Below are 24225 nucleotides of genomic sequence, written 5' to 3' on the forward strand. Positions count from 1 at the left end.
GGTACTTTATTGTGGCGGTCAGCTCGCGGTTCCCGAATGCCGGGGCGGCCGCGGCGGTTCCGGACGCGGAGTCACCCCGCGTGGAGCAACGCTGCCGGCTGCACGCGCTGAAGCACGACGCAACGCCCGCCCCCCCGAGCAGCGCTGCCCGCGGCACCGAGCGCTGCTCCCGGTGCTCCCCGTAGGGCGGAGCGCCCGGCCCGGGCTCTGCACGGGATCCGGGGGCACGGAGGACTGCGAAGGGCTCGCAGCCGGGGCTGACCCGGGCTGGAGAGCGGGGACACGGTGCCCAAGCGGAATAACATCCAGAGCGGGGAGAGCGCGAACCGGCCGAGAGCCGCGGGGAGAGGGCAGCACGTTAAGAGGAACGGTGCGTTTCCAGGGCAGCAGAGCGAAGAGGAGGCACCGTCCGTCCGCCCCAGGGCCGCCCCCCGCCCCGTTCCTGGCCGCGCACCGAGGCGCTGCGCGCAGAGCGGACAGTCCCGGAGCCCGCCGACGCTCCGGGCGCGGTTCCTGCGGGCGGCTCGCGCTGCTTGCCGTCCCCGGCGGTGGGAGCGGCGGCGGAACGGCCGGGAAGGAGCGAGAGCCCGCCCGCGGTGCCGGCCCGCAGCCCTCAGAGGAAGGGGTTGAGCCCTCCCTGGGGGGCCGGGGGGCCGCTCAGCGGCAGCAGAGGCTGCGGCAAAGCGCCGGGCAGCTCGGGGAACGGCCCAGCCCCCGCCTGCGGGAAGGCACTGGCAGAGGCGGGCAGGGCGGCGGGGACGCTGCTGAGCGGCAGCGGCAGAGACGCGCTGTAGGTCATGGCGTTGGCGGGCAGGGCGGCGGGCAGGCCGGGCACCGGCGAGCCGGTCCGCATCTGGTTGAGCGTGGGCTTGGGCTGCTCGGCCAGGCTGAAGGGGTTGGTGGGGGACGGCGTGCTGAGACCTGCGGGAAGATACGGGGGGCGTCAGGCGGCCGCCGCGCCCCAATCGCGCCCCGATCCCGCCCCGCGGCTCAGCCCGGCACCCACCCGACAGGAAGGGGTTGCGCGTCTTGGCGGCCTGCGGCGGTGCCACCAGCGAGTCCAGGTTGACCAGCGAGGAGGCGGCGGGGCCGAGGAAAGCCTCGGGGGTTTTACAGTCCTTCCGCTCCTTGCAGGATTCGGGCAGCGAGTCGGCCAGGTTCGCGAGGTCAAAGCTCTTGGCTGGGTCCTGCTTGGTGCCGGGGAACAGGTCGCCAAAAGGGTCCAGCTCTGCGGCGGGGGAGAGGGCTGTCAGTGGGCTGCCTGGGCGCCGACCGCAGGGCACTGAAGGCAACCCCGACACCCCCCCGACTGCGGGGTGCACACGGGACAGCCTTTGGCCACACCGCAAGGAGCCATGCACAAATGTGGGAGCAGCTCCAGGCTGGCTGTGGAAGCAGGGACGGGGATGGAGGAACGTCACCCCTTGCCCATGCCGCCCCGTGTCTCCGCTTACCGGCGGGGCTGCTGGACTTCACCGAGGAGGGCGGCTGCGAATGCTCCATCTCCGGCTGCTCAGCTGCCTCGGGTTGCTTTGCAAACAGGTCGAAAGCATCCCCCCCTGAAGCTGGGGGGAAGAGGTGAGACTCAAGGAGGGGAGCAAAGGCTGGGAGGCTTGCAGGGCTGCGGTCAGTGCACGCACCAGTCCAGAGACCAGGATGGGCCAGAGCGGGAGCCCGGCCTTGGGTGGAAAACACCCCCAGGCAGCACAGCCAGGAGGAAAAAAGCACGAGGTGATGGTTTGAAGACCAGCGCTTACATCCAGCTCTGGTTATGCTCTTTGCCTCTTGGGACCAAAAGTCTGGGCAACTCCCCATGTGTTGTGGGCAGTGGACACAGGACTGCCACAAGGTGGGAGGAAGCAGCCGAGGAGGAAGTGAGAGCAGCACCAAGCTCAGAAACACAGATTTCTCCTATAAACAGCCCCCATCTGCAGCACCGCACCTGCAGACACCAACCGTCCTGTCGCGGGCTGTTTTAAGAGGGGCAAAGCCAGTAGGTATCAACAGGGGAACATCAGCCCACTGCAAGAGCACTCCTCTGGGAGGGCTTCATTAGCTGCCACAGTAATTACAACAGCCTGACTAGCTTGCACTAGAACAAAAGGTTCCCTGAAGTCTTCAGCACACCGAGGAGGTCCTGCAGGATGGCAGAGCTGGCTACAGGAGAAGGGGGGGCACCCGAGCTGTCAGGGACAGCCAGCACAATGCATGGTCCCTAGCAAAACCCCATCACCACCCAAGCTGCTTACCAGGGTTAGGGTTAGGCTCAGCCACAGCAGCCCAGGGGTCAGTGGCTGGAGTAGCGCCGGAGCCCTGGGCCAGTGGGGACGTGGCTGTCCAGGGGTCTGCAGGGGTGAAGCCAGACGAGGCGGCCGCCTTCCCCCATGGATCAGCAGAGGCAGGGGGGAAATCCCAGGGCCCAGCAGCTGTTTGCTGGGATGTAGTGCCTGCCTGGGGCATGGGCTCCCCACTGCTGGATAGCACTGGCACCCAGGGGTCTGCTGTGCCAGTCCAGGCTGCTGGCTCCGCTTTGGGTTTCATATCTGAAAAGGGAAACCAAAGATAAGAGAATGCCGCATATCAGGGATGCACTCAGGGACTGTGGATTCCCATCAGCACCACCACCCAGATGTACAAAGGACAGGGTAGGGGAGGGAGGAGAAGCCAAAGGTCATTGTGGAACATTTGGAATTGCACAGGGACAGAGGAGGGGAGAGGAGTGTGCTGCCGCCCCAAGCTTCAGCAGCCCCCACCTGGCATATCCCATGGGTCAGCAGACGTGTGGCTGGAAGGAGCTGGTGCCGGCCCAAATATATCTGCCAGCTCCAGGATAGAGGACTGCAAACAGAAAGGGAATAAAGAAGTGAGGGGAGCCCAGGGCTGACCTGAGAGCCCAGCCCAGGGCCACAGCATCACTTCAGAGGCTGCATGTGCGGCCCCTGGTGCTTCACCTGGCTTTTCTTCATCTTATCCTCTTCCTGCTCTTCCTCCCCACCTTGGGCAGTCTCCTCCAAGGCTCTCTGCAGCAGGGAGTTCTCCCCTTGCCATGCCCTCACCTCCTGCGGGAGGGAACAAGGAACGGGGCCGTGAGCCCCAGCAGTCCCGCAGCAAGAGCCTTCTCCAGGAGACAGACCCAGCGCAGGAGCTGCCACCGCATCCCCCAAAAGTCCCAGCGTCTGAGCAGAGGGCTCCACCAGGCTGAGCGCCAGGAGAGCGCACAGCGAGCGGCCCCACGGCAGGGAAAGCAAAGCGAGTGCGAGTGCTGCCAGCAGCGGGGCTGCTGCGCGAGGCAGAGAGAAGCCCAAGTGCGAGAGACGGAGCGCCCAGGGCTGCAGGGCACGGGTACCTTCTCATGCTCCTCTTTGCTCAGCGCGAGCGCTAGCTGCAATTGCCTTTCTTCATCTGTACTGGAAATTGGAGGAAGTGGCTTCTGCCAACAGAGGAAATCGGGTGAAATTTCAGCTGGACCTCAGTCTGCCGAGCGGCTCGGTGGTCGCCATCCTCACCGCCAGCACCCTGCGGCCCCTCGCCGCTGAGCCCAGCACTGGGAGCCCCGAACGGCCCGGGCTCAGGGTCTGCCCCATACAGAAGCTCACAGCCAAGGCAGCTCTTGGGGGGGTTCATCCCCGTACCACCGTGGCAGCCCTGATGCGGGGTGTCTGTGTGTGTGTGCACGGCTGTACACGCGTGCAGGAATGTGCACAGCCCAGGTGGTCTCCAACAGGCAGTGCTTTCAAGAGCGTGTTCCTACAGCACTCGTCACGGCAGAATGTGGAAGCTATAAATACTGCATTTCCAGGACAGAAATAGGGATACACACATGCTGTTCAGTCTCCACCAGGCAGGGGAAGCGGGCAGTGCTAAGTGCTGTGCCAGAAGTATGTCTCCTAGTCCGGCAGGTCTGAGGACACGGTGCTGTCTGCCCAAGGACACTGCCCACGTGTGGGGACGCCTGCTGGCAACCGCGTCCTTTGTGTGCCTGGCCGTCCCTGTGTGCTCCACACACACCGTGCCAGCCAGCGACAATCTCAGCCGGCGTGCAAATAATCTGTCCCCAAGGAAACGGGGCCGTGGAGCAGATAGGAGAGGGGACGGGCCTGGAGGAGGCACTGCAGTTGAGGCCACAGCTTGTTGGCTGCCCACATCCCTGCACAGCTCCTCCTGCTCGAAAGGAGCAGCCACGGGCAGAGGCAGATCGTCCTCTGCACAAATGGCCTCTGACAAAAGTGACAGAAATGAGTGTCAGGACCAGAAGCCCTCGGTGGAAGTCAGCCAGTTTTGGTGAATGAAGAAGGGCCCCCCTGCCATCCCAGGGTCCAGGAGAAGCGCACGTGCCTGTGTCTCATCCATGGTGCTGCCTCCACGCTGCTGTGACTGGGAGGCGGGCACAGCGCGAGCAGCCCGATGCAGTTGTGGGTCAGTGCACAGGCGTCGGGCAGCCCCAAGCCACCCCTTCTCCATAATGGCCAAAGCCCTGGGTACAGGGCAGCCCCGCCGCACCGCCCTACCTTCTCGGCCTCCTCCCGACTCATTGCCAGGGCGAGCTGCAGCTGCAGCTCCTCCTCACCCGTTGTCTGGGGACGCGCTTGCTCCAGGTCAGAGGCGAACCGTGGGGATGAGGAAGACGCTAGGAGAGAAAAGAAGAACAGGTGAAGAAGTGGTGCTGGGACTCCGGGGAGATCAGCCACCTGTCAGCCTCCTCCCAACCCCATCCACATCTGCAGCTCCAGAGTGTCTTGTCTCCCAAGGGGACATACCCCGCATAAATGCTTACAACCTCAAATGAGCCACGGGTTCAGGGCAGCTGAGCATCGCCTCCCAGAAAGAGGGAGCGCACCCGGCACAGCGTCCTCCCCACCGGCCCCCGGGGCAGGACTCACAGTTGAAGGAGGAGGGTGAGCCCCGCGTCCGGCCATAGTCGTCCCCGTAGGGCGATGCGCGGCGGCCGTAGGTGGACTGATGGCTGCCGCTGCCCATCCCCTCCAGGGCCATGCGCTCCTTTGTCTGCAGCGCGTGCGCCCGCTCCTGCTTCAGCCGCTCCTCGTCCTTCAGCAGCGCCATCACCTGCTTCACCTTCTCCCGGATGTTGATGCCCTGGTCCTTGCCGTCACGATCCACGTACTGGAAGTCCTTCAGCGTCTGGATGGTGTAAAGGTTCTCCCGGCACTGGTGGGTCACCTTCTCGGAGCCGGTTTTGATGAGGTAGTCCAGCAGGGTGAGGGCTTTGTACACGTGCCGCCAGTTCTTGCCGCTGTCATTCAGCCGTCGCCAGATCATCCCCATGACCTCGGCAAAGGCCACCGTGTTGAAGGTGAGGTCCGCGATCTCCGACATCAGGGAGCTGGGGGGTCCCCAGGGGTCATTGGAGGTGGCCTCTCGCACCTTGATCTCCGCCTCTGAATAGTTATGCACGATGTTCTTCACCTGCCGGCGCAGGGCCGAGGTGGTCATCTTTGCGTGGTGCCCAGGACCCGCTGACAGCGGGCACACACAGCAGGGATGGAACGGGTGCTCACAGCCTCACCAGTGCCTGCAGTGAGGAATGGAGACAGCTCAGCACCACCCCAGGCACCAGAGCCCCATCCCGTAGCACCTCAGGCACTTCTCAAGGTGGAACTGCCCATTGCCATGGTGTGAGCTGCTCTCACTCACCAGAAGCAGGCGGGATGCCGGATGGGAAAGAATCGTACAGAAAACCAATAGCTAGCAATGCAGAGCTGCCAAGAGATTTGGCTTCAGATTCAGCAACATTTGGATGAGCTTTTACCAGGCGCTTCTGCTGTGAGAAGCACCCACCTGAAAATGGCAGCTCCCTCCTCCAGCCCCTAGCTGCCTCCAGGCCTCAGCCCCACCAGCCCCCAGCACGCTGCCTGCAGCCCCGCTGTGGCTTCCAGGCTCCCAGTGCCACCAGAATGCACCACACAAAGACCAACCCCAGTGTGACTCCAAATCTGCCCTGACCTACTGGCACCTGCAGCTATTCGGGTCATTTCTCCCAGCAAACATGGATATTTTACTCCTGGGGAGGAACCACGGGGTCACTGAGTCAGAGTGCTATTCTCCAGCAATCAGCAGGTAACACAAAGCCTTCTCAAAGCCCCAGATTGTGCCTGAGCCTCCCGTGCACCTCCACGGTGCACGGGAGGCTGCTGCTGCAATGTGGTGGCAATGCTCCTGGCGACCCACACCGGTATCACTATCAGCAGGGCCCCCAAAGGCAGCCTGTCCTGCAGGCTGTCACCGTGCAGCCCTGCCATGCCAGTACCAGGAGCTGCCCTGATCCCTTTCTGCCTGTAAGTGCCCGTCCTTCATGGGCCACGCAGGGAGGTTGCAAAACCACACGGCTGCACTGCGCCTGTTCCTCATGACCCCATTACAGCTCTGTTCCCTGACCCCTCAGCCGCCGGCTGGGAAAGCACCGCTATCCCCATCTGATCCCTGGGATCAGCAAAGCCGACAGGCAGGGGCTGCTGGCACCGGGTGGAGCCCCGCACGCTCCCGCACCAGAACTCACCGGCAGTTCTGCGATAAGCCGGCGGGCCCGGGCCTATCTCGGCAGCACAGCGCACAGACAGCAGCGACCGGCAGCCGACAGCCGCCTCGGCTCCCAGCACCTCCCCGCACCGCAGCCCCGGCACGCGGCTCTCCCGGCTGCCGACACCGCGGAGCCGACGGGCAGAGCCCGCGAGCCTCGCAGCCGGTCCGGCACCTCCGGCACCGCAGCTCGGCCGTCCCCGTGAGTCACGCAGCCGGCTCTGCCGCTCGCGGCCGGCTGAAGTTTCTCACCCGACACTTCCCTGTCCCGATTCCCCTCCGCAGTGCTGCCGGCGCCGCGGCCTTTGGATCCGTCTCGCCTGGCACGGGAATGCTTTGGGATGAGGGCGGCGGTGCGGCAAAGTCCTCCGGGACTCTGACCCGCACCGTGCCTGCTGCCAGCACTCGGGGACAGATAAAGCCGCGCCGCCGGCCCAGCGAAACCCGGTGCTGCGGAGCAGGACGTCCCTCCTGCCGCCAACAGCTCCCAGAGCCGGGCACGGCCCCAGCGCAGCGATACGGGACCGGGCTGGGAAGCCGGTCCAGGTGGACCTGCGCGGCCTTCCTGGGAATGCTGCGTGCGGAGAGATGGAGAAGGGGCTGGGATGGGGGGAGGAGCGCGGCCCGGGCTGAAGCGCTGCAGAGAAGAGAAGGTTTTGTCCGGCACAGCGTTCCCCAGAATATAAAGGCGGTGAAATAGAAGCTGTGCGGGAGATAAGGCGGCAGCCGTATGGAATTACTGCAGTGACCTTGAGCTCGGGGCTGCCCGGTGGGAGAAGGGCGGCGGGACGGGTCCTCATCGCTGCGTCCCGGCACGGGGACCGCGGAGGTGAAGCGGAGGTGGGGGAACGCGGCCGGGAGCGCGCAGGAAAGGGGAAAGAGAGAACCGAGGGGAGGACGGGGAAAAGGCAGAGCGGGAAGCGAGCCGGGGAGGCCGGGGAACATGGCAGGGAGGAAGGGAAGGCTCGCTTCATCTTTAATCAGGTGCGGGGCTGGGAGGAGCGGCGCACGAAATGGAGGGAGCGGCGAGGAGCGGCCCGGCCCGGAGCACCGGAACCCTTCGGGGACCGCAGCCGCCCCGGTGCCGGCGGGACTCGGGCAGCCGCGGGCCCTGCCAGGAGCAGCGGCACCGCACCGCCGGCCCTCCGCAACCCGCGGCGCTCCCGCGTCCAGAACCTTCCTCCGTCCGTCCGCCCTCCCTCCTCCCGCTTACCTACGCGCAGCGCGGCCCCGCCGATCCGCCGCCGATCCCCCGGTGCCGGTGGAAGCGCTGGAGGCGGCCGTTGCCCGCCCGCCGTCCGCCGCGCTCCGCCGACCCGCCGGGCTGGCTGGGCAGGTCCGGCCGCGCGCCTTAACCCCTTCGGGGCCGCCCGAGCCCCGGCACGGCCCCCCCGGCCCCGGGCAGCCGCGCTCAGCCCCCCCGGTGCGCTGCGGGCCGCGGGGATGCGGCGCCGAGCCCCAACCCGCCGCATGCGGGAGGCGGGGATGCTGGAATGCTCCGTCACTGCCCCCCATGGCAGACAGCCAGGCGCTGCTCGCTGCAAGCTTTTTTTTTTTTTTTTTTTTTTTTTTTTTTCCTCCCATTATTTTTAGACAGAAAGCAGCCATCAGCCATCAGCCATCAGCCGTCAGCCATCCCCGCGCTCGGATGTGCTCTGAACGATGCTGCCCGTCCTCCCCCCACCCCGCCCAGCAATGCAGCTCCCTCGCTGGTACCCGAGGCTGCCGCGGCGATCCGAGTTCATTGCAATGTCTGCCCGGGTCTAAATTTGGAGCAGATTCTTCCCCTGCCCCGAGCAGCTCCCGCAGCCCGGCTGGGGGCAGAGGAGGCATCGGATGACATTATAAAATAAGTCTCTCGATCATTTTGGTGCCACCCCCGCTCCCCCGGCCTCTGCCTTCCATTTTAATCAGCGACAGGCTTTCTAACATTATGGATATATATAATCTTTTTAATAGCGCTGACATTTTCCATAATAGAAAGCTTTCCTGGGTGCTGAGGCATTCTGGAGGTCTGCCTTCCTCGCGCCGCACAGCGGAGATGCAGCTCTGGGCTGAGGCCGCTGCTTTGGGTCACGCAGGGAGGAAAGCAGAGCCACGCACCGCACATCTGGCAGCTGAACCTCCCACGGGGTTTGGCCGCACGAGCTGAACGCACACCGAGCATCACAGCCCTCCCAGCACCCAAACCCTCCTCCAGGTCAGCCCGGCCAAGTCAGTCCCAGCAGACAGGCCCAGCTTGCGGCTCTCCAGGCGCTGTGCCGGTGCAGGGTTTGCTGGGTGGGCTGCAGCCTGGCTGTAGGCAGCAGTGAGCGCTGGGCAGGCGGGCTGCTCTGCAGCTGCAGCCTCTGGGGAGGTGCTTTCCCAGAACCCTTTCCCAGCCCCTCTCGCAGTTACGGTGTCTCCTGGCCCCACACGTGCGTGGTTTTCGGTTGGCAGCTCACAGGGCAGGAAGGTCGCTCACCTCAGCGAGGCAGCAAACAGCAGCAATGATTAACAGACACAAACAGTGTGGGCTGAGCCCGGTGCTGGGCCTGGCACGGCAGGGGACTGCCCACCTCTTCTGTCCAAAGGCAGACAGGAGGCTCAGCAGGCTGTAAACAGGGGTACATGTTTCTAAGAGTGCCCTTTGGAAACCAGCTCTGATTTCACTCCGTATCCAGGTGCAGAACTTGCACAAAGCAGTGCAAAAGGCAAGAATGGAGCTGCTGCATGCTGCCCTCTGCCCGGCCCTCCCCTGCCCTGCTGTGTGTCGGCTCTGGGAAAGTCCTGGCGCACCAGCACCACTCATTGCATGTCTGTTCTTCTCCTTTGCAGAAATGTCAGGGCAGCAGCCCTGTGCCACCTGGCTTCTCCCGTGGAAGGGAAAGAGAGAACGGCACGTGATGTTCTGCCCTGCTATGGGATCCAAAGGAAACTCCCCTCTGTTTATTGACAAGCTTTGCGGTGAGCAGAGGTGGAGGTGAGCCTGGTTTCTCGAGGCTGGACTGGAGCTGCAGGTCCTTGGGATGGGCTTTCCCATCTTTTGGGGTGAGACCACCCAACACAAGCACTGTGAGGCGACCACGCCATCCCGTTACATGCAGTCTCTCTCCTGCCTTGAGAACAGATGGCTGGAGCTGTGTGAGCTGGGCACACTTGCAGGCCGATAAGGATCTCCAGGAAGGCAGGAGCTATTGTCAGAGCCTGTGTGACACACCCCAACTTCGGGCCTTTTTCCTTCTCATTCTCAAACTGTTGCTGAAATCCTCGCTGCAGTAATGCTGAGCACAGACATTCCCTCTGTGGTTCAGTGCCCACTAAGCCAGAAGGGGTTCCTCCTTTCCACAGAAGCCAAAGTGCTTCTCCTGACCCTGTAAGGTCTCAGAACACGAAGGGCTGCACACAGCACAGCCGGGCTGCATTCAACACAGCACTGCCAGGAACAGAGGGGAAGAACAGCTGCTCCCCCCGAGATGTGAGTTACAAGGAGAAACAAAAAGCAAGCACCTCAGCACAGGGAAGAGTTCTGCACTACGTGAGGCTCTGAGACACACGGCAGCGTGGTTCTCCAAGTAAACCAGCAGGTGCCCGAGGCACACAAGCCTGGAGTAACCGCACAGCGATGTGCAGAATCTGGAACAGTCATGCTTAGCATGGATACGCATCTGCTGTCTAAGAACCTCAAAGGTATCATGAACCTAAATTAATGATCTGCACTGATGTCATTTCTTCACGGAGCCAAAGCCTCCCTGGGGAATGCTGTCCGGCTGCTCCAGCAGGAAGATGGCCCTGCAGTGGCACGTGGCCATGGGACACCCACAGCTCCGCCTCGGAACCCTGCAGAGCCCCGCTGTGCTTCCAGGGAACGCTCCAGCCCAGCTGTGATGCATGAGGAAGCCCGGTCAGAAGGAGGTGACAGGCTCATGTAGGCTGGCAGAGGCAGGAAGGGCGGCTCCAGCACAGAGCCAGCCCTGCTCTCTGTAGCTGGAGCACAGATTTCCTCATTTCAATTCAAGAGTAATGAGTCTCGGAGTAAGAATTAACTCTGAACTGGGCACGGATACATTAAGTGGATGGCAAGAGACAGCAAGATCAGCATACGAAATAGGCACGTGTGCAAGGAAAGGTGAGGTGGAAATGTGCACTCTCACAGAGATGCTGACAGCCCAAAGCTCCTGCTGTCAGGGAGACCTGCGGGGAGACTGGATGAGCAGCCAGGAACACAATCAGAAATAAGAGGGACTTCCCTAAGTCCTGGTATTTGGGCCCACAAGTACATGGGACAGCCTCTGCTCGCTTGTTAGACAGCACAGATTGAAACACAGAGAATAACACAACTCTTCAGCTGACTGGCATCTTTAAGTTTGCCTTCCCCAGCAGGAACACCAGCATTTTCTTGATGCTATGGTTTCTGAGGCTACAACGCTCCCTGACCACCTGCAGAACCAACAGATGATCTCATGCCAGGCTCACATCACAGCATGTCAGGAAAGAGGCACTCCAGCATTTGTGACTGCTCCATCCCTTCAGAAAGAACAACATCCACCTGTCTTGTGCAAGCATGGCCCTTTATTTACTAAGTCTATTTCTACTTACAAAAAGCTTCACTCTCCCGCTTCAAAGCGCCGTGTTTTGTTCTAGCTCTTCAAATAAAGAAGCCATCTTGCTCACCATGGAATCCAGCAGCCCATAAACCTGCAGCAGAAGTTAACGGAAGATGCATGCAGTGAAAATGAGCGATGAAATCCTGATGACCAGATGGACAGAGCAGAGATGGTTTCCAACACAGGAGTGCAGCAGTGTATGGGCACGGACACAGCCACAGAGAAGCGGCTGCCTACTTCCAGTAATAGCTTTCCTGGCTATGAAGTGTGTTTAACATTGTCTGAGATACAATTAACGCTGCTGCTCCCTCAAGAGTCCCTAAGTGTGCAAAAGGCATCCAGACAGAAATCCCGCGCGTGGCGATGCGGTGGCCGCTTTTATGTTAATGGGTTCCAGCCTGGAATCAAGGCCATCTGGCTTCACGTCACATTTACCTTGCCACAGAATTACAGACACACAGCTGTCAGCTCTTTAGTTGAATGCTTCAGCTCTCCAGCTGCAGCCCAGGGTCGGTTTATGAGCAAAGAACAGAAAGCAGAAGGGAAGGTACAAACTTTGGCCAGACTCACTTGGACATAAAGTTTCTCCTGGTACAGCCCCCAAACAATGGGGTCCGTCTGCTCCCGAGGAGCTGTGACAGTGCCTGCAGCTGCAGCTCCTGTGGGCTGTGCCATCTCTTTTTCAGACGAGCTGGAAGGTTTCAGCTTCTTCTTCTCTTTTACTTTTGACTTTCTGCTGTTTGGGCGTTCCTATTCAAGGGACAGGGGAAAAAAGCAGTGGCACAGATCAGAACACCTTTCAGACACCTTTCAGCACGTGTCACGGGTTGGAGATCAGCTCCAACTCGGGCACACAGCCTCACAGGGTACCACGCTGTCTTCAGAACACGATGCTCTGTTTTCCACAGGCATCCCAACACAAACCTCCTTCTCTTTTCCAGCAGCCTTCGTTGTTCTTCTTTTGTCTTCTTTATCCTTACCACCAACTGATGTTTTCTCTTCTCTTCTCCCGGTTATTTTGCCGTCTTCTCCTTCTTCTATAGGCTGCTTTACTTCCCCTAGGAAAGAACTGACTCCAGTTACCTAAAAGCAACACTTACATCCAGAAAGACACCCCCAATGCACTCAGGGAATGTAAACATAGTATTTCTGCAATGTATTTTCCTCGTTATTGATCTGAGCTACGCTGCACTGAAAAACTCCTCCTGCTTGGAGGAGTAGTTTGTTTAAATAAGAAACAAACAGATCTCAAACATTCATCAGAACAAAGTCTATAAAGCAGCTGAAAATGAGATAATTTTTCGGTCTTGTCAGTGCAACAATCAGCACTAAAAGGCAGTGAAATTAAAATACTTGTGGTATTTTCTCTGTATGCATTTTTTACCAGCCAAGCTCACAACACAATTCTTATCTCACACACTGCTGTTTTCTCTGGTGCATTTTCTTATAAAAGCTTTGGGGAGAAACTGATGAAGCTGCCATTCCAGTTGAAATCCAGGAAGTTTTTCGGGGATGCCAACACTCCCCTCCTGCTGTGCTGAAGCCACCACTCACCTCTTCCCTCTGGAAGAACATCCACATCGGCGTCCCTCTCAGGCAACCCAAGCTGGGACCTCAGCTTCAGGGAGTGACCCACCAGCTCATCCACTGCTTCACGCCACAGCTGGAGACTGAGAAGAGCACCAGAAACAGAAGGGAGACAGCACAGCAGGTGGGCATTTTGGGGTGGAAAGAGCCACTGTGTCCTACCCTACGGCCAGGCCTGAAGGCACCTTGCAGCCAGGAGCTGCCCTGTGCAACTGCACCAACGGTGCCCAAGGTTGAGAAACCCACACAGAGGGAAACAACGTTCCTTTCCTTGGCTTAGACCTCCTGAGGTCTCAATGGCTTGCAAATCTCACACGGACCCATAAATACTACTGTGAAATTAGGCCTCCTGCTCCTCAACACAACATGTGGTAAATCCACCCTGATCCACGCTCTGTTCAGGAGGAATCTGCTTCCTTCTGATTTAGAAGCAGCTGTTAATATGGCACAGTCTGCACAACAGCACAGAACGGAGAAGCTGTGTGAGGGAGAATAAAGTTATTTGGTAAAAGGGTACAGAACATGACCCACAAATTTCATAAATATGTCCTAGAATAATCTCACCAGAAATAACCCCGCATACTCCCCAAAATTGCATGAATATTCTAAACTTATCTCCAGAAAGAAAAGGCATTTGGATTAGATAGCTGCTACAATTAGCCTGTAAGAAAGCAGGGCACAAAAAAAGACTTCTCGATTTCACATAATTACATGCACTCTGAATCACAACACTGCAACAGAGCTTGCTACGCTGCTGATCACTCGAGACATCTGCAAGCTCTATCCTGCAGAGGCAACGCACCACGTTTGATACAGAAGGTCTGACTGAGTTGGTCTCTGCTCAGCACAAAGCTCCAGCACTGCCTTGTTGAGCTGGGACAGCGCTGCTTCTCGCTGCTCCTCCTGGGGGATGGACTTCAGAACCTGAGGTGAGAGAAAACGCAGCTTCTCAGCGCTCCTTCCCAGCCCTCTGCACCCCAGGCTCACCACAGCACACTGCAGCTCCCTTCCTGGAAGCCAGTCTGAAACCAATTGGCACCAGGAATTCCACACCCAGGCACAGCCTGAGATTTGTTCAAGGCGCAGGGGTGAGCCGTGCTGCCCCGAGCTCCCGCTTCGATCCACCCGCAGTACATCCCTCTGCAACTGGGGCACAGGACTGCACCAGGTCAGAAGGCCTCCTGACAGCAGAACAGCAGCTGACAGGTTTCCAAGAGAGCAGTGCTGAAAAACGGCTGACAGAACCCCAGCCACTCCTGCTTTAATCTGGGGAGGTCTGTATTCTCTGCACAGGCTGTGTGACGGCCCCTCAGTGCTCTGGTGAACAGGACTCCCCACAGAGAAGAGCCCTCCAGGAAGCCACAGGGGGCTGTGGGGTTGGCCTGCCTCCCCGTTCAGCTCCGGGATGACAGAAAGCTAACTGGGCAAGAGCTTAAAATATCCCCTGCATTGTCTGGTTCTGTTTCCTTCTGCACCCAGCTGCCCTCTCGGTCTCTCTGGGGGATTTCTTTACAAGAGCACCGAGGGTGCGGCCAGCAGAGCTGCAGTGCTTCTCTGTGACACACCATAAATCAGCCCTGACTCGGAGACGGCTGGAAGCAGAGCCCTGGGTGGGCTCACATGGGGCATCCAGGCTGCAAGGGAAACGGAACCACGCTGGAGGGAAGCGCAGCAACCACCTGCTGCAGGTCCTCGAGTGAGAAGTTCCACGACGGAGGGCCGGGTTCCTGCTGCCCCACATTCGCCACTCGACTCGGAGTCGCTTCAAGCGCGCGCTTCCAGCCTGCGCCCTCTGCAGCGCTCCTCCGCGCAGGGAGAGCCTCGGGGCCGCCGCGCTGGGCCCCCGCCTCCTCCGCCGGCTCTGCAGGCACCTCCTCCCCGAGGGCAGGCGGAGCAGCCACGCGCTGTGTCCATAGGTCGTGCAGCTGCTCTACCTCTCGATGCCGGTAATGCAACTGCGATAACAAAGAAAAGGTAAATAGCAAAATGAGTTCGCCTGTCCTCGACAGACTAACTGTTACAGCTGCTGCGGCAGGCAGCGGGAGCCTCCCGGGTGCACAGCCCCACTGCCTTCCCTTCCCTGCTACGGCAGCTGCGCAGCCACTGAACCACACACCTCACCTTGGGATTCTTCCTGTGGAATAACTCCTCCTCTGTGATGCACAGACCCACGGGAGGTGGGGGGCGCTCCGGGGTCCGAATTCGGACCAGAAGGTCCTTCAGAGTCTCTTCTACAATAGCTGCACCCTCCCGAGCAGCCAGGTCAGCCTGCAGCACAGTTGACACCCACACTAACTATGTATGTTAAGCAGGATTACGAGGACAAAGATAACAGCAAACCCCGCTCAACTAAGCAGGGCAATTTTCAATTATTATCTAACATCATTCTGTGTGACACCCAACGCTATTCCCACTAACTAATGGAGTTCACTACAAATAGAAAATTCATTTTTAAAAGCGCCGCTGCATGCAGTTTAGCTGCACAACCACATCTTTATCATCACGATGACAATGCGCTGCAGGATTCTTCCATTTGATTTAGCAAACCTGCTTAAGTAGGTACAGATGTTCAGAAAATAATACCTCACCATCAGCCTTAATTGCATAGCAATAAAAATGCCCCGTCCTCCACTCCCTTCCTCGTCCTCTATTTGCATGTTAAGTTCAAAGCTCACATTTACTCAGTTACACGCCTGGTTACCTCCAGTTCTCCTCTGAGGTCAGCCAATTTATCCTCACACACAGCAGTTCCCCAAAGGGTCACCTGCAGCAGAGCTCCTCCTAATAACAGAGGACGTGTCCTGAACTCCCAGGACTCACTGAAAACACCTGCTCTCTCAGACTTGAAAAGAAAAAAAAACTTCCTGGTTTCTCCAGGCAGAATTACACCTGAAATGAGAGAAAACGCATCGCTCTGTAAGAAACCACCTGGTTCACCTGGCCCTTTTCCAACCCCCAGTGAGTGTCCTCAGCTCTCCAGGAGGCTCCCTTTGGCCTTGCTGGCTATCACGCCCCATCCAACTGTTTGCAATTCCAGATGTACTCCAGTCACTGTTACTGAGCTGGTGTTACTCCTGCTGCACACTTCCTTGACAGTGAACTCAGCACCCTCTGGTCAATGATGCCCCGTTTGCTATCAGAAGTGTTTCACTTCTCAGTATTCTACCCATTTACATTCAGAGCAGGAGCAACCTTCTTTCCTTACAGTCCCACAGAAGGGATCTGCCCCACACTCCCAGTTTGCTGTGAGTCAGCCTGCTGAGAACCACCCAGGGCTCACTGTGCCGTGAGTCACAGCATCGCAGATAACTGGCTGTTTGCTCCATGCTCTGTGCACAAAGGTCTCAGCGATCAGCAGTTCTCACACCTGGTCTGGCATCAAAGTAAAAACGCCGCACGCACATCCTTGCTGTTTCTCTGGAAGGGATCTGCTGGAGGAGCCTCCTCCACTCATAGCAGACAGCAGCTGTGCCATCACTGCTCACTGTTAGGAAGCTCTCGGCTTTCTCACCAACCACAGTCTCAAAAGTGAGCCTGGCAGCAATGCCAACTTCATGCTGAAAGGAAGAAGCGAAGGACAAAGGTAACAATTCCTCCGCACCACAAACGAGGGGCTGAGCCTTGACTGGAGAACTGTTAAGGCAGCTCCAAAGAACGGCCATTATACAAAGGGCTTCTGGGAGTCTGAGCTCCATACCACAAAGCAATCATTCCTGTTTCTAGAACTTTCTGGAGCAGACATGGGGACGCTGCTATGTTCAGAACAAATCCCCCATTCTCCATCCTGAGCGTGACACCCATTGTACAGCCCTGACTTGGGAACTCAAGCAAGCTCAGTCCAACTAAACAATAAGAACACACAATTACCCTGCAAGAAGTGATGCAGTCGATCCAACGTGCCGGCTGGCCACAGAAGTCTAAAGATGGACCCAGCACTGCTTCTGAAACCACACTGCCACGGTCCTTTAAGGAGTCACTGCTAAAAAAAAATGACAGTGTTTCTGTAGAGTGAAACTCATTTTCAGAGGTGGGAGAACCTGCAGTGATTTGTGAAACCCCATAAGAAATAATCCCCAAAAATGCTTTTCTGCACAGCTCTCTTTTTACAGAGCTCTGCAGCTGTGGTTAACAAACTCCAGCTAGGGACTTGTCACCATCACAGAGGACAGGACAATAAGGAGAAGCCTAAGGAAGGCCGAGGGTATGTGAGTGAAGCAGGACAAAAGCTCCTAAGGTGCCTGTGCAGATGAACAGGGCAGGGAAAAAAGGCAGATTAACGACGGAAGGCTGCAAAGGACAACGTTATGGAGATCGTTCCAAGCAGTGCCCACCCTGAGTGCTGAGAGCTCTGGAGCCACACAGAGAAGCTGGCAGGAAAGGCCTCAAAATACTCTTCTGATTCTTGCTCCTTGGTCATTAGGCCCCCAGGGACAAAGGAACCACCCGATCCCTACATCTGGAGACTTTAATATCAGAACATTTTTACTGTGTCCTTTGGAGTCTCCTCTCTGCTCTGGATGAGAACAGCTCAGGAGACGCCTACAGACTGATGGTGTGCACCCCAAATTCTTACTACTACCATCAGATGAAACTTACGAGGTCTCAGAATCTTCAAAAGCAGTGGAACATGGAAGAGACTGCGCTGAGACAGACGTGAACGGCCGCCCTTTGCCGATCACCTCCAGGCCATCCAGATCCTGCACACACAGAGCAGTGACCAACTCTTACCTTCCCTTCTTGTATGGAAAATAAGCCAAATTCCAGACAAACGCAGCAAGCGAATCAGGTAAAGTTCAGCTATCTTGCTCCTGCCACAGCTTCTAGACCTATCAAAAAACGTGTAAGAGAGTAAGGAATTACTCTGAGCCTCTGCACAGCCCCAGGATGGGCTAACTGCCTTCAGAGCTTGGACGCAAACCTTCCACAGGGGCAGATGTCTTCCTTTTGCTGTAAGGCACAAAATAGAAGTCCTACCAGTATTTGGTCTTTTTGTTGCCAAGGCCTTAGTAGCTGCAAGCTGCTGCTCAGCTGCTCTGAAGCCCCTAGGGCAGCCCATGAGTCACAAAGAGGCCAAGCATCTCCTTCATGGCTGCCGCCCTTTGGGAACGCAGGAACCTCCAAGACAAGAACTGCAGAGCTAAGCCTTATAGGGTTCCTAATGCCTCTCCAGATTCAGTCTTTAGCTATGCTGTGTTACCCGACAGCACTTTACAAGAGGTGAGGGACGTAAAGAATATCCTCACTCCTGAGACTTACTGGCTTATAAAAATCCAGCTCCTCTAGGATAGATTTTAGCTCCTGCCGTCGCTGTTTCAGGAAAAGACTCTTGTCCCAGGTCAGACGGAAAGGGATCCTCTGTGGAGGCTTCACGCCTGTGTGAACACCCACAAGAGCTCACCATCTACTCACCCTCTTGCCTCCTTATTTCACTCAGCCCTGCACACAGGAGCATCCCTGCACCCAGGCTGCGCCACAGCACTTACAGCAACGCAGCGCTCGTGCAGCAGCCTGCACCACCCCTGTGCTCACTGCAGCCCAACCAAAGGCCACTGGGAAGCAGCCTCTGTACTACTGGGAGCGACTGCCTCGTCCTGCTGCTCCCTCCACACTTCCTTACCCGTTTCCATCTGAACAGTGTGGGGCTTCCCCACATGAGTGACTGGCTGTGGGCAGCCCCGTTCTCTCCGTGTCAGTGTCACCGTCAGGCCGGTCAGCTCATCCCCGATGCGCTCAGGCTGGCTCCAGAATTCGCTTCCTGCTCGGTAGCCCTGTGGGGAAACCAGGCTCCAACCAACACCCTTGGAGACGTGCAGCTGCTTGCTATTTGCACAGGGACTGGCAGCTGAAAAGAAGGTGGTATCTCACTCTGCCTGTGTGGGTATTTTAGAAGACTATAAATAATCCCTTTCTGCAGGGTAAGCCAAATTTCTACAGGCTGTTGTCAAAGACAAAAGATGACTTTCTTCTACCTGGCACTACACGCAAGTTGAATGATATTAATGCATCACATAAATGCAGGTCCTTCGATCTTCCTCTTACAGCACCTTATAGCGAGTGCTGCAACACTTTACAGTGTTATGAAAAGCAACAAAAACACAACAAAAAACCACCAAAGGATACTCTCATAACTGTCCTCACTTACCTGTACCCCCCTCCTCTAAACCCCCTAAAACTCGAGCCATCAGATCTTTTTGGCCTTGGAACAACATATGTGGCACATCCCCAGTGCCACACACACGGCCAACCCAAGTTCAGCAGCTTGTAAGGAGGAGCCACGCAGCCACTGCTTTCCCCTGCGTAGCCCAGGCAGCACAGATCATGTTTTCGTTTTGAGAATCGCTGAGAGCTCTGCTCACATGGTCAGTTGAAGGACTCAGCTGGAAGGGCTTTGGCAACTACCTGAAGACAGCTCTGTGCAGGTATTATTGGCGGCAGCAGTGCCTAAGCTCTTTCACAAGAACAGAGCAATTAGGATGCAAAGGAAGTGGGGCTCTCACCTTTCCAGGAAACAGGGCAGGGAGACTACGGTCAATGAGGTCACGTTCCTCCTGGATTTGTCTGTAATCCTCTGAGATGCTCATCAGCAGCTCATTCTCTGGCCTCTGAAGAATTTCTGTAAAGGAATATGAAAGGCACTGCGCTTCTCCTGCCCTTTACTAAAAGTCCTTTACTAAAAATCCTTTACTATTTTCAGTGTGCAATCCCCTCATACCATCCTCATCAAATCCACTGTGCTTCCCGCAGCCAGAATCAGCAGCTCACCCTGCAGGGACACCCACAGCATGGGGAGCCCCGACAACACTGAGGTAGGAGGCAGCAGCAGCAGGACTAACCCTGGTTGGCTCCGGCCTTTGCTGTGTGTTGTGGAGCCATCAAACAGCCCCAGGTGCACACAGAATCTCAAAAAAGGGTCTCAAATCCTCTCACCTCCCAGATATCTCTCCTGCTTCTTCCTGATTGCCATATTATGGTGCCAGTTCTGCAGGGCTTTATGTTCTGATGCTGGGGTTTGATGAAATTTTCTCTTTGTTTCTCCTCCATGTTTCTCTTTTAAAACTGCTGCAGCAACGTGCTGATGAGGAACCTGAATGGAATCTGCTATCTGAAAAGAAACAAATCAGTAGAATTGACCTCACAATGCATGCACTGCCACCACAACAAAAAATGCAAGATGAGAGGAGAAGAGAATCGTTCAGACTGCAGTACCTTTACCTGATCAGAGAGGTACAAAGATGGGGCACTAAGCACACACTCAAAACAATGGATTTACCCAAGTAACTGAACTCAAGCAATGATGTTACTGCAGCCCCAGCTCCTCCCACGGTAGCCTGATGCCATCAGCATCAGTGTTCCCTCCAGAGCCTCCACCTGCACACAGGACCTCAAAACCTGCTGGTGCAGTTTCTCTGGAGGCAAACCCTCCCCCACAGAGCACGATGACAAGGAACGCCACACCTCAAGCCTGCCCTGTTTGAGACAAGCGCTGAAATAAATCACATCACACCACATCACATTCCCCTCTAGAAAAGCAATTTTATAATCAACCTGAGCATTTCCTCTGGCCAAAGCTTCCATCTTTAACTCCTGGAGACTTCCCAAAACATGATGAGGAAGAATTTCTTCACAGCCTTCACCAAACAGTGCCGGTCCTACAACAAAAACACCAGACCCCAGGGCAGGTCACTAAATCTAGGCCTGCCACAACCAAAAATCAAAGGTAAACCCTGAAGCTTAACCCTACCAGAGAAACGCAGTGGCTCCCTGGCTGTCCTCGGGAAAGCTGGCCGTGCTACCAGGAGGCGCGGGGCTGCTTTGGCCTCTCTGGGTTGGTATTTCCGAACCAGGAATTTCCTCCTGACTGGAATCCTCCCAGCATCGTGGGGCAGGCGTGGAGCGTGGAGCTGCAGGAAAGAAACAATCACAGCACAATCAGCTACAAACTGACCTTCCTTCGTTCCTTCTGACCCATCTGGGACACGCAGGGAAGTCCTATCAGCACACGCCGCTTCTCATCACATGCACGCTGCACAGAGCGACAAACCATCCGGGTTGGAAGAGCCCTCTACGGTCATCCACCCCACAGCCCTCACTGCCACATCCCAGTGATGCGCAGCACCCCGGGGCTCCCCGTGCCACCGCATCTGGCAGAATGAACTGTTCCCACTGCCCGACCTGAACCTCGCAGGCACAGCCCGAGGCCGCTGCTCTCTGCCTTGTCTGACTGCGGAGACACCCGCTCAGTTCCCACCCCGCTCCTCTGGACTCCACGTTAGAACAGGGGCAGGGACAGGAGTTCCCGATCGTTTCCCGTGCCGGTGGATGCCAGACGCTGTCCCGTCCCAGCCCACCGGGAGCAGAGGTGGCTGACCAGAGCCGAGCCGCGGGACGGTGGCGGGCCGGGAACCGACGGACAGCGGGGGCAGGAGGAGCTCGGGCTGAGCTCAGACAGCGGGTCGGTGCTCAACGGCGGGGCCGGGAGCTCTGTGCACCGGGAGACCCACGCAGGGAAGGCAGCTTTTTGCGCCGGGACAAACACGCACTTTTTCCAGGTCCTCCAGCCGAACGGCGAGCGCTCGGACATCGCCGCTCCGCAGCGGGCACAGCGCGGGCCGGGGCTCTGCGGGGAGCGCCGGGCTCCGCTCCTTCGGCTCTGAAACGCACAAGGACGGAGCGCCTCAGCACAGGGAACCGCACCGCACCAGGATGCGGCCCCGGGTTCACAGGAGGGGAGCGGGTCGCGCACCCGACGGGGATGGGGACGGGGACGCGGCCCGGCCCTTCCCGCGGCCCTCCCGCCTCCGCAACGCGCGGCCCGCCGGCATCCCTCGGCCCGGCGCCATGGCAACGCGGCGGCACCACCGAGAGGCGCGCCTAGAGCGGCCCGCGCCGCCGCCGCTCTATGGTGCCGCCACGTGAGCCCTTCGCACGCGCCGAGCGGAAGCGCGCCGAGCGGAAGCGCACCGAGCCGCGAGCGCCGCCTGCCGGACCCGCCCGGCGCTTCGTCTCACAGTCACGCAGATCATCCCGTCCAGCCGCTGGACTTACTGACAGACAGACAGACAGCAGAGGCTTTGTGGACGGTTATATCGTTGTAGCCTTCATTGCTATTTTATGCCCTACGTGTTCAACGAGGCAAGTTGCTCTGTGACCCTCAGCTCGCTTTTGGTGTCTGTCCGAACCCGATGAGGTGGTGCTGATTATCTGACTCTTCAGCAGCTACGACGGCAACATCCGGCACCCGGGCCGCGCCGCGCGCTCCGCCGTTCCCTCGGCCCCGCAATCGGCGTTTCACGGCGTTTATTGCCCGCAGCCGCGGCGAGGTCTCAGCGCGATCCCCGTCCCCCGCCGTCCTCCTCCTCCACCGCGTTCCAGCGGCGCCGCAGTTGGCACAGCAGCGCGGGCAGCAGCGAGTCCAGCAGGGGCAGCCCGGCGGGCGTGCAGCGCAGCGCCCTGTAAAGGCAGCGCCTGAGCACCGCCCCGCACCGAGCCCGCACCGCCGTCCCGGTACTCCCCGCCCGTTCAGCCGCAGCCAGCCCCGCTCCTGCAGCTCTCTCGCCTCCCCCGACGCCCCGAACGCGGCCTCCAGGCTCAGGCGGGGGGAGAAGAGCCCCCAGCGCTGCGAGGGATCGGCGGTCAGCAGCGGCTCCTCTGCGAGGTGCCCGCGGCCAGTAGGCGCTCACCTGTTGCGTGACGCCCTCGTCCGTGCGCAGCCCCAGCGCCAGCACCTCCTGCAGCCTGCGGACGCGGAGGTTACGGGGCCGCGGGAGGCGCGGAGGGCGCTCCTCCGTCCCGTCCCGTACTCACAGCTCCAGCGGGCTCAGCGCCGCCCGCCGCCGGGTGCCGTGCCCGCAGCTCCGCACCTCCCGCATCCACGTGTCAGGGTGCGGCGTCTGCACGCGTGCCTCGCGTAGGCGGCCGCCCTCTCCCCACGGCACGAAGCGGCCGTGCGCCCCTGCGACGGCACATAGAGCAGAGAGGATGCGGCGCACACGCGGCCCGGCGCACGGTCGCCGCCGCCAACCCCAGGGCTTACCTGGCCCCACGCCCACGTACTGCTCGGCCCGCCAGTAGGAGAGGTTGTGGGTGCTGCGGGCGCCCTGCAGGACAGCGGTGCGGTGGGTGAGGAGGGGCTGCGCCGGTGGCGGGGGCTCGAGGCAGGGAAGCTCACCTTCCTGGCAAAATTGGAGACCTCGTACTGGTGGAAGCCGGCGGCCGCCAGCGTGGCGCGGGCGCTCAGGTACAAATCGGCCAGCAGGTCCTCGGGGGGCTCAGGCAGGACCCCCCGCCGCACCTGGGCCTCCAGCGCCGTGCCCCGCTCCAGAGTCAGCTGGTACAGGGCCAAGTGGTCGTCACACAGCCCCAGCGCCGCCTCCAGGCCGCGTGCCCAGGCCTCGCGGCTCTGCCCCGGCAGCCCAAAGATGAGGTCGAGGGAGACGCGGCCAGGAAAGAGCTTCCGTGCCGCCTCCGCCGCCGCCCGCGCCTCCGCCGCCGTGTGCTCCCGGCCCAGCAGCCGCAGCTCAGCGTCGTCCAGGGACTGCGGATGGAGCACGGTGGCAGCGGAGCTGCGTGGGAACAGAGGGCTGGGATGGGGCGGCCGCTCTCACCTGGACGCCCAGGGACAGGCGGTTGACGCCGGCTGCCCTGAAGCCAGCGAGGCGCGCGGGGTCAGCGGAGCTGGGGTTGGCCTCCAGCGTCACCTCGGCTCCAGCAGGGAGATGAGCGACCTCCGCAGCCGCCTCCAGCACGGCGGCGATGGTGTGCGGGGCGGCCAGGCTGGGGGTGCCCCCACCGAAGAAGACGGAGGTGACGCTGCAGGGAGGGCAGGGGAGAGGCTGCAGGCGGCCGCTGAAGGGCCCCGTACCTCCCCGGCCCCAAGGCGGGCACCCACCTCTGCACATGGCCGAGGCGCAGCAGGGTTTGCGTCTCCCGCACCAGACAGGCACGCACGGCCGCCTCGTCCACAGCCGGCACCACGTACTTGTTGAAGCTACAGTAGGAGCAGTGCTTGCGGCAGTAGGGCCACTGCGGGCACAAGGTGTCTGTGGAGCACGCGGCTGTCCCACCGCAGGGTCACGGCCCCGCACACAGCATCAACCCCCAGTGCCCACCACCCGCACCCCTGGCTGCTGCTCTCTGCACACACAGAGCCTTCAGCGCCCCGACGTGCGCGTGGCAGCGGCACCCCGCGAGCACCAGCAGCACCAGCCTGCAGCTGCTACAAGCGGGAGCCCCTCCGTGGCCGAGCCCCGCTCCCCACGCATAAGAGCCCCGTACGCGCCCACCCCCGCGTCCCCACGCTCACGTGCACGTAGAGAGCCGCTGTCACGGGCCCCGCCGGTTCAGGGCCGGGCTCGGAGGGCTTCGAGGCCGATCTCAATCCCGCAGCGCAGCCCGTCCCGCGTGGCCGCACCGCCCCGAGCGCCGCACGGAGGCCCCGCACCGCCATCGCCCCGAGCGCCGCACGGAGGCCCCGCACCGCCATCGCCCCGCGCAGCCGCACCGCCCCCTGTTCCGCCCC

At 59.4% G+C, this 24225-nt stretch overlaps 3 protein-coding genes across 8 annotated transcripts; all 3 read right to left on the reverse strand.

Annotated features, from left to right (window-relative positions):
* Positions 1-9: 9 nt before the first annotated feature.
* Positions 10-8302, reverse strand: EPN3 (epsin 3). 6 transcript variants are annotated; one of them, XM_048965549.1, is made up of 10 exons: positions 8251-8302; positions 4881-5530; positions 4509-4627; positions 3347-3430; positions 2952-3059; positions 2754-2838; positions 2250-2543; positions 1455-1565; positions 1007-1228; positions 10-921 (listed from the first exon to the last, which is right to left on the reverse strand). In XM_048965549.1, the coding sequence occupies exons 2-10, from the start codon at positions 5449-5451 to the stop codon at positions 614-616; spliced, it is 1902 nt and encodes a 633-aa protein (XP_048821506.1). In that variant the 5' UTR covers positions 5452-5530; positions 8251-8302; the 3' UTR covers positions 10-613. The 6 variants fall into 6 exon arrangements, with proteins under 6 accessions (XP_048821506.1, XP_048821504.1, XP_048821507.1 ...); XM_048965547.1 differs by lacking the exon at positions 8251-8302 and adding an exon at positions 7748-7940; XM_048965550.1 differs by lacking the exon at positions 8251-8302 and adding an exon at positions 6787-7591.
* A 196-nt stretch (positions 8303-8498) lies between these two features.
* Positions 8499-21547, reverse strand: LOC125702369 (MYCBP associated protein). Its single transcript, XM_048965542.1, has 18 exons — positions 21451-21547; positions 21248-21381; positions 20449-20608; positions 20253-20356; positions 19635-19809; positions 19205-19320; positions 18325-18475; positions 17964-18079; positions 17304-17404; positions 16575-16686; positions 16075-16264; positions 15409-15596; positions 14829-14975; positions 14387-14662; positions 13510-13631; positions 12675-12790; positions 12045-12178; positions 8499-11870 (listed from the first exon to the last, which is right to left on the reverse strand). Exons 1-18 carry the CDS (start codon positions 21545-21547, stop codon positions 11568-11570), a joined length of 2742 nt encoding a protein of 913 aa, XP_048821499.1. The 3' UTR covers positions 8499-11567.
* RSAD1 (radical S-adenosyl methionine domain containing 1) lies at positions 21248-24189 on the reverse strand. Its single transcript, XM_048965556.1, has 10 exons — positions 24010-24189; positions 23596-23729; positions 23312-23516; positions 22876-23241; positions 22741-22804; positions 22512-22659; positions 22388-22442; positions 22218-22323; positions 21753-22155; positions 21248-21357 (listed from the first exon to the last, which is right to left on the reverse strand). Exons 1-9 carry the CDS (start codon positions 24187-24189, stop codon positions 22031-22033), a joined length of 1383 nt encoding a protein of 460 aa, XP_048821513.1. The 3' UTR covers positions 21248-21357; positions 21753-22030.
* Positions 24190-24225: the final 36 nt, after the last annotated feature.

Source organism: Lagopus muta, chromosome 18, assembly GCF_023343835.1.
Source record: "Lagopus muta isolate bLagMut1 chromosome 18, bLagMut1 primary, whole genome shotgun sequence".
NCBI lineage: Eukaryota > Metazoa > Chordata > Aves > Galliformes > Phasianidae > Lagopus > Lagopus muta.

What these genes read in the sequence shown, in the direction of transcription:
- EPN3 (XM_048965549.1), bottom strand. Translation starts at nt 5,451, where the DNA reads ATGACCACCTCGGCCCTGCGCCGGCAGGTGAAGAACATCGTGCATAAC. An exon ending in ATAAGATGAAGAAAAGCCAG is followed by an intron (nt 2,839 to 2,951) that starts GTGAAGCACCAG and finishes TTCTGTTTGCAG; the next exon opens with TCCTCTATCCTGGAGCTGGC. An exon ending in TGACCCATGGGATATGCCAG is followed by an intron (nt 2,544 to 2,753) that starts GTGGGGGCTGCT and finishes TTCCCTTTTCAG; the next exon opens with ATATGAAACCCAAAGCGGAG.
- LOC125702369 (XM_048965542.1), bottom strand. Translation starts at nt 21,547, where the DNA reads ATGGCGCCGGGCCGAGGGATGCCGGCGGGCCGCGCGTTGCGGAGGCGG. An exon ending in CTGCCCTGTTTCCTGGAAAG is followed by an intron (nt 18,476 to 19,204) that starts GTGAGAGCCCCA and finishes GTTTCCCCACAG; the next exon opens with GGCTACCGAGCAGGAAGCGA. An exon ending in TTTGAAGATTCTGAGACCTC is followed by an intron (nt 16,687 to 17,303) that starts GTAAGTTTCATC and finishes ATTTTTTTTTAG; the next exon opens with CAGTGACTCCTTAAAGGACC.
- RSAD1 (XM_048965556.1), bottom strand. Translation starts at nt 24,189, where the DNA reads ATGGCGGTGCGGGGCCTCCGTGCGGCGCTCGGGGCGATGGCGGTGCGG. An exon ending in CGCCTCGGCCATGTGCAGAG is followed by an intron (nt 23,517 to 23,595) that starts GTGGGTGCCCGC and finishes CCCTCCCTGCAG; the next exon opens with CGTCACCTCCGTCTTCTTCG. An exon ending in GCGCTGAGCCCGCTGGAGCT is followed by an intron (nt 22,443 to 22,511) that starts GTGAGTACGGGA and finishes CCGCGTCCGCAG; the next exon opens with GCTGCAGGAGGTGCTGGCGC.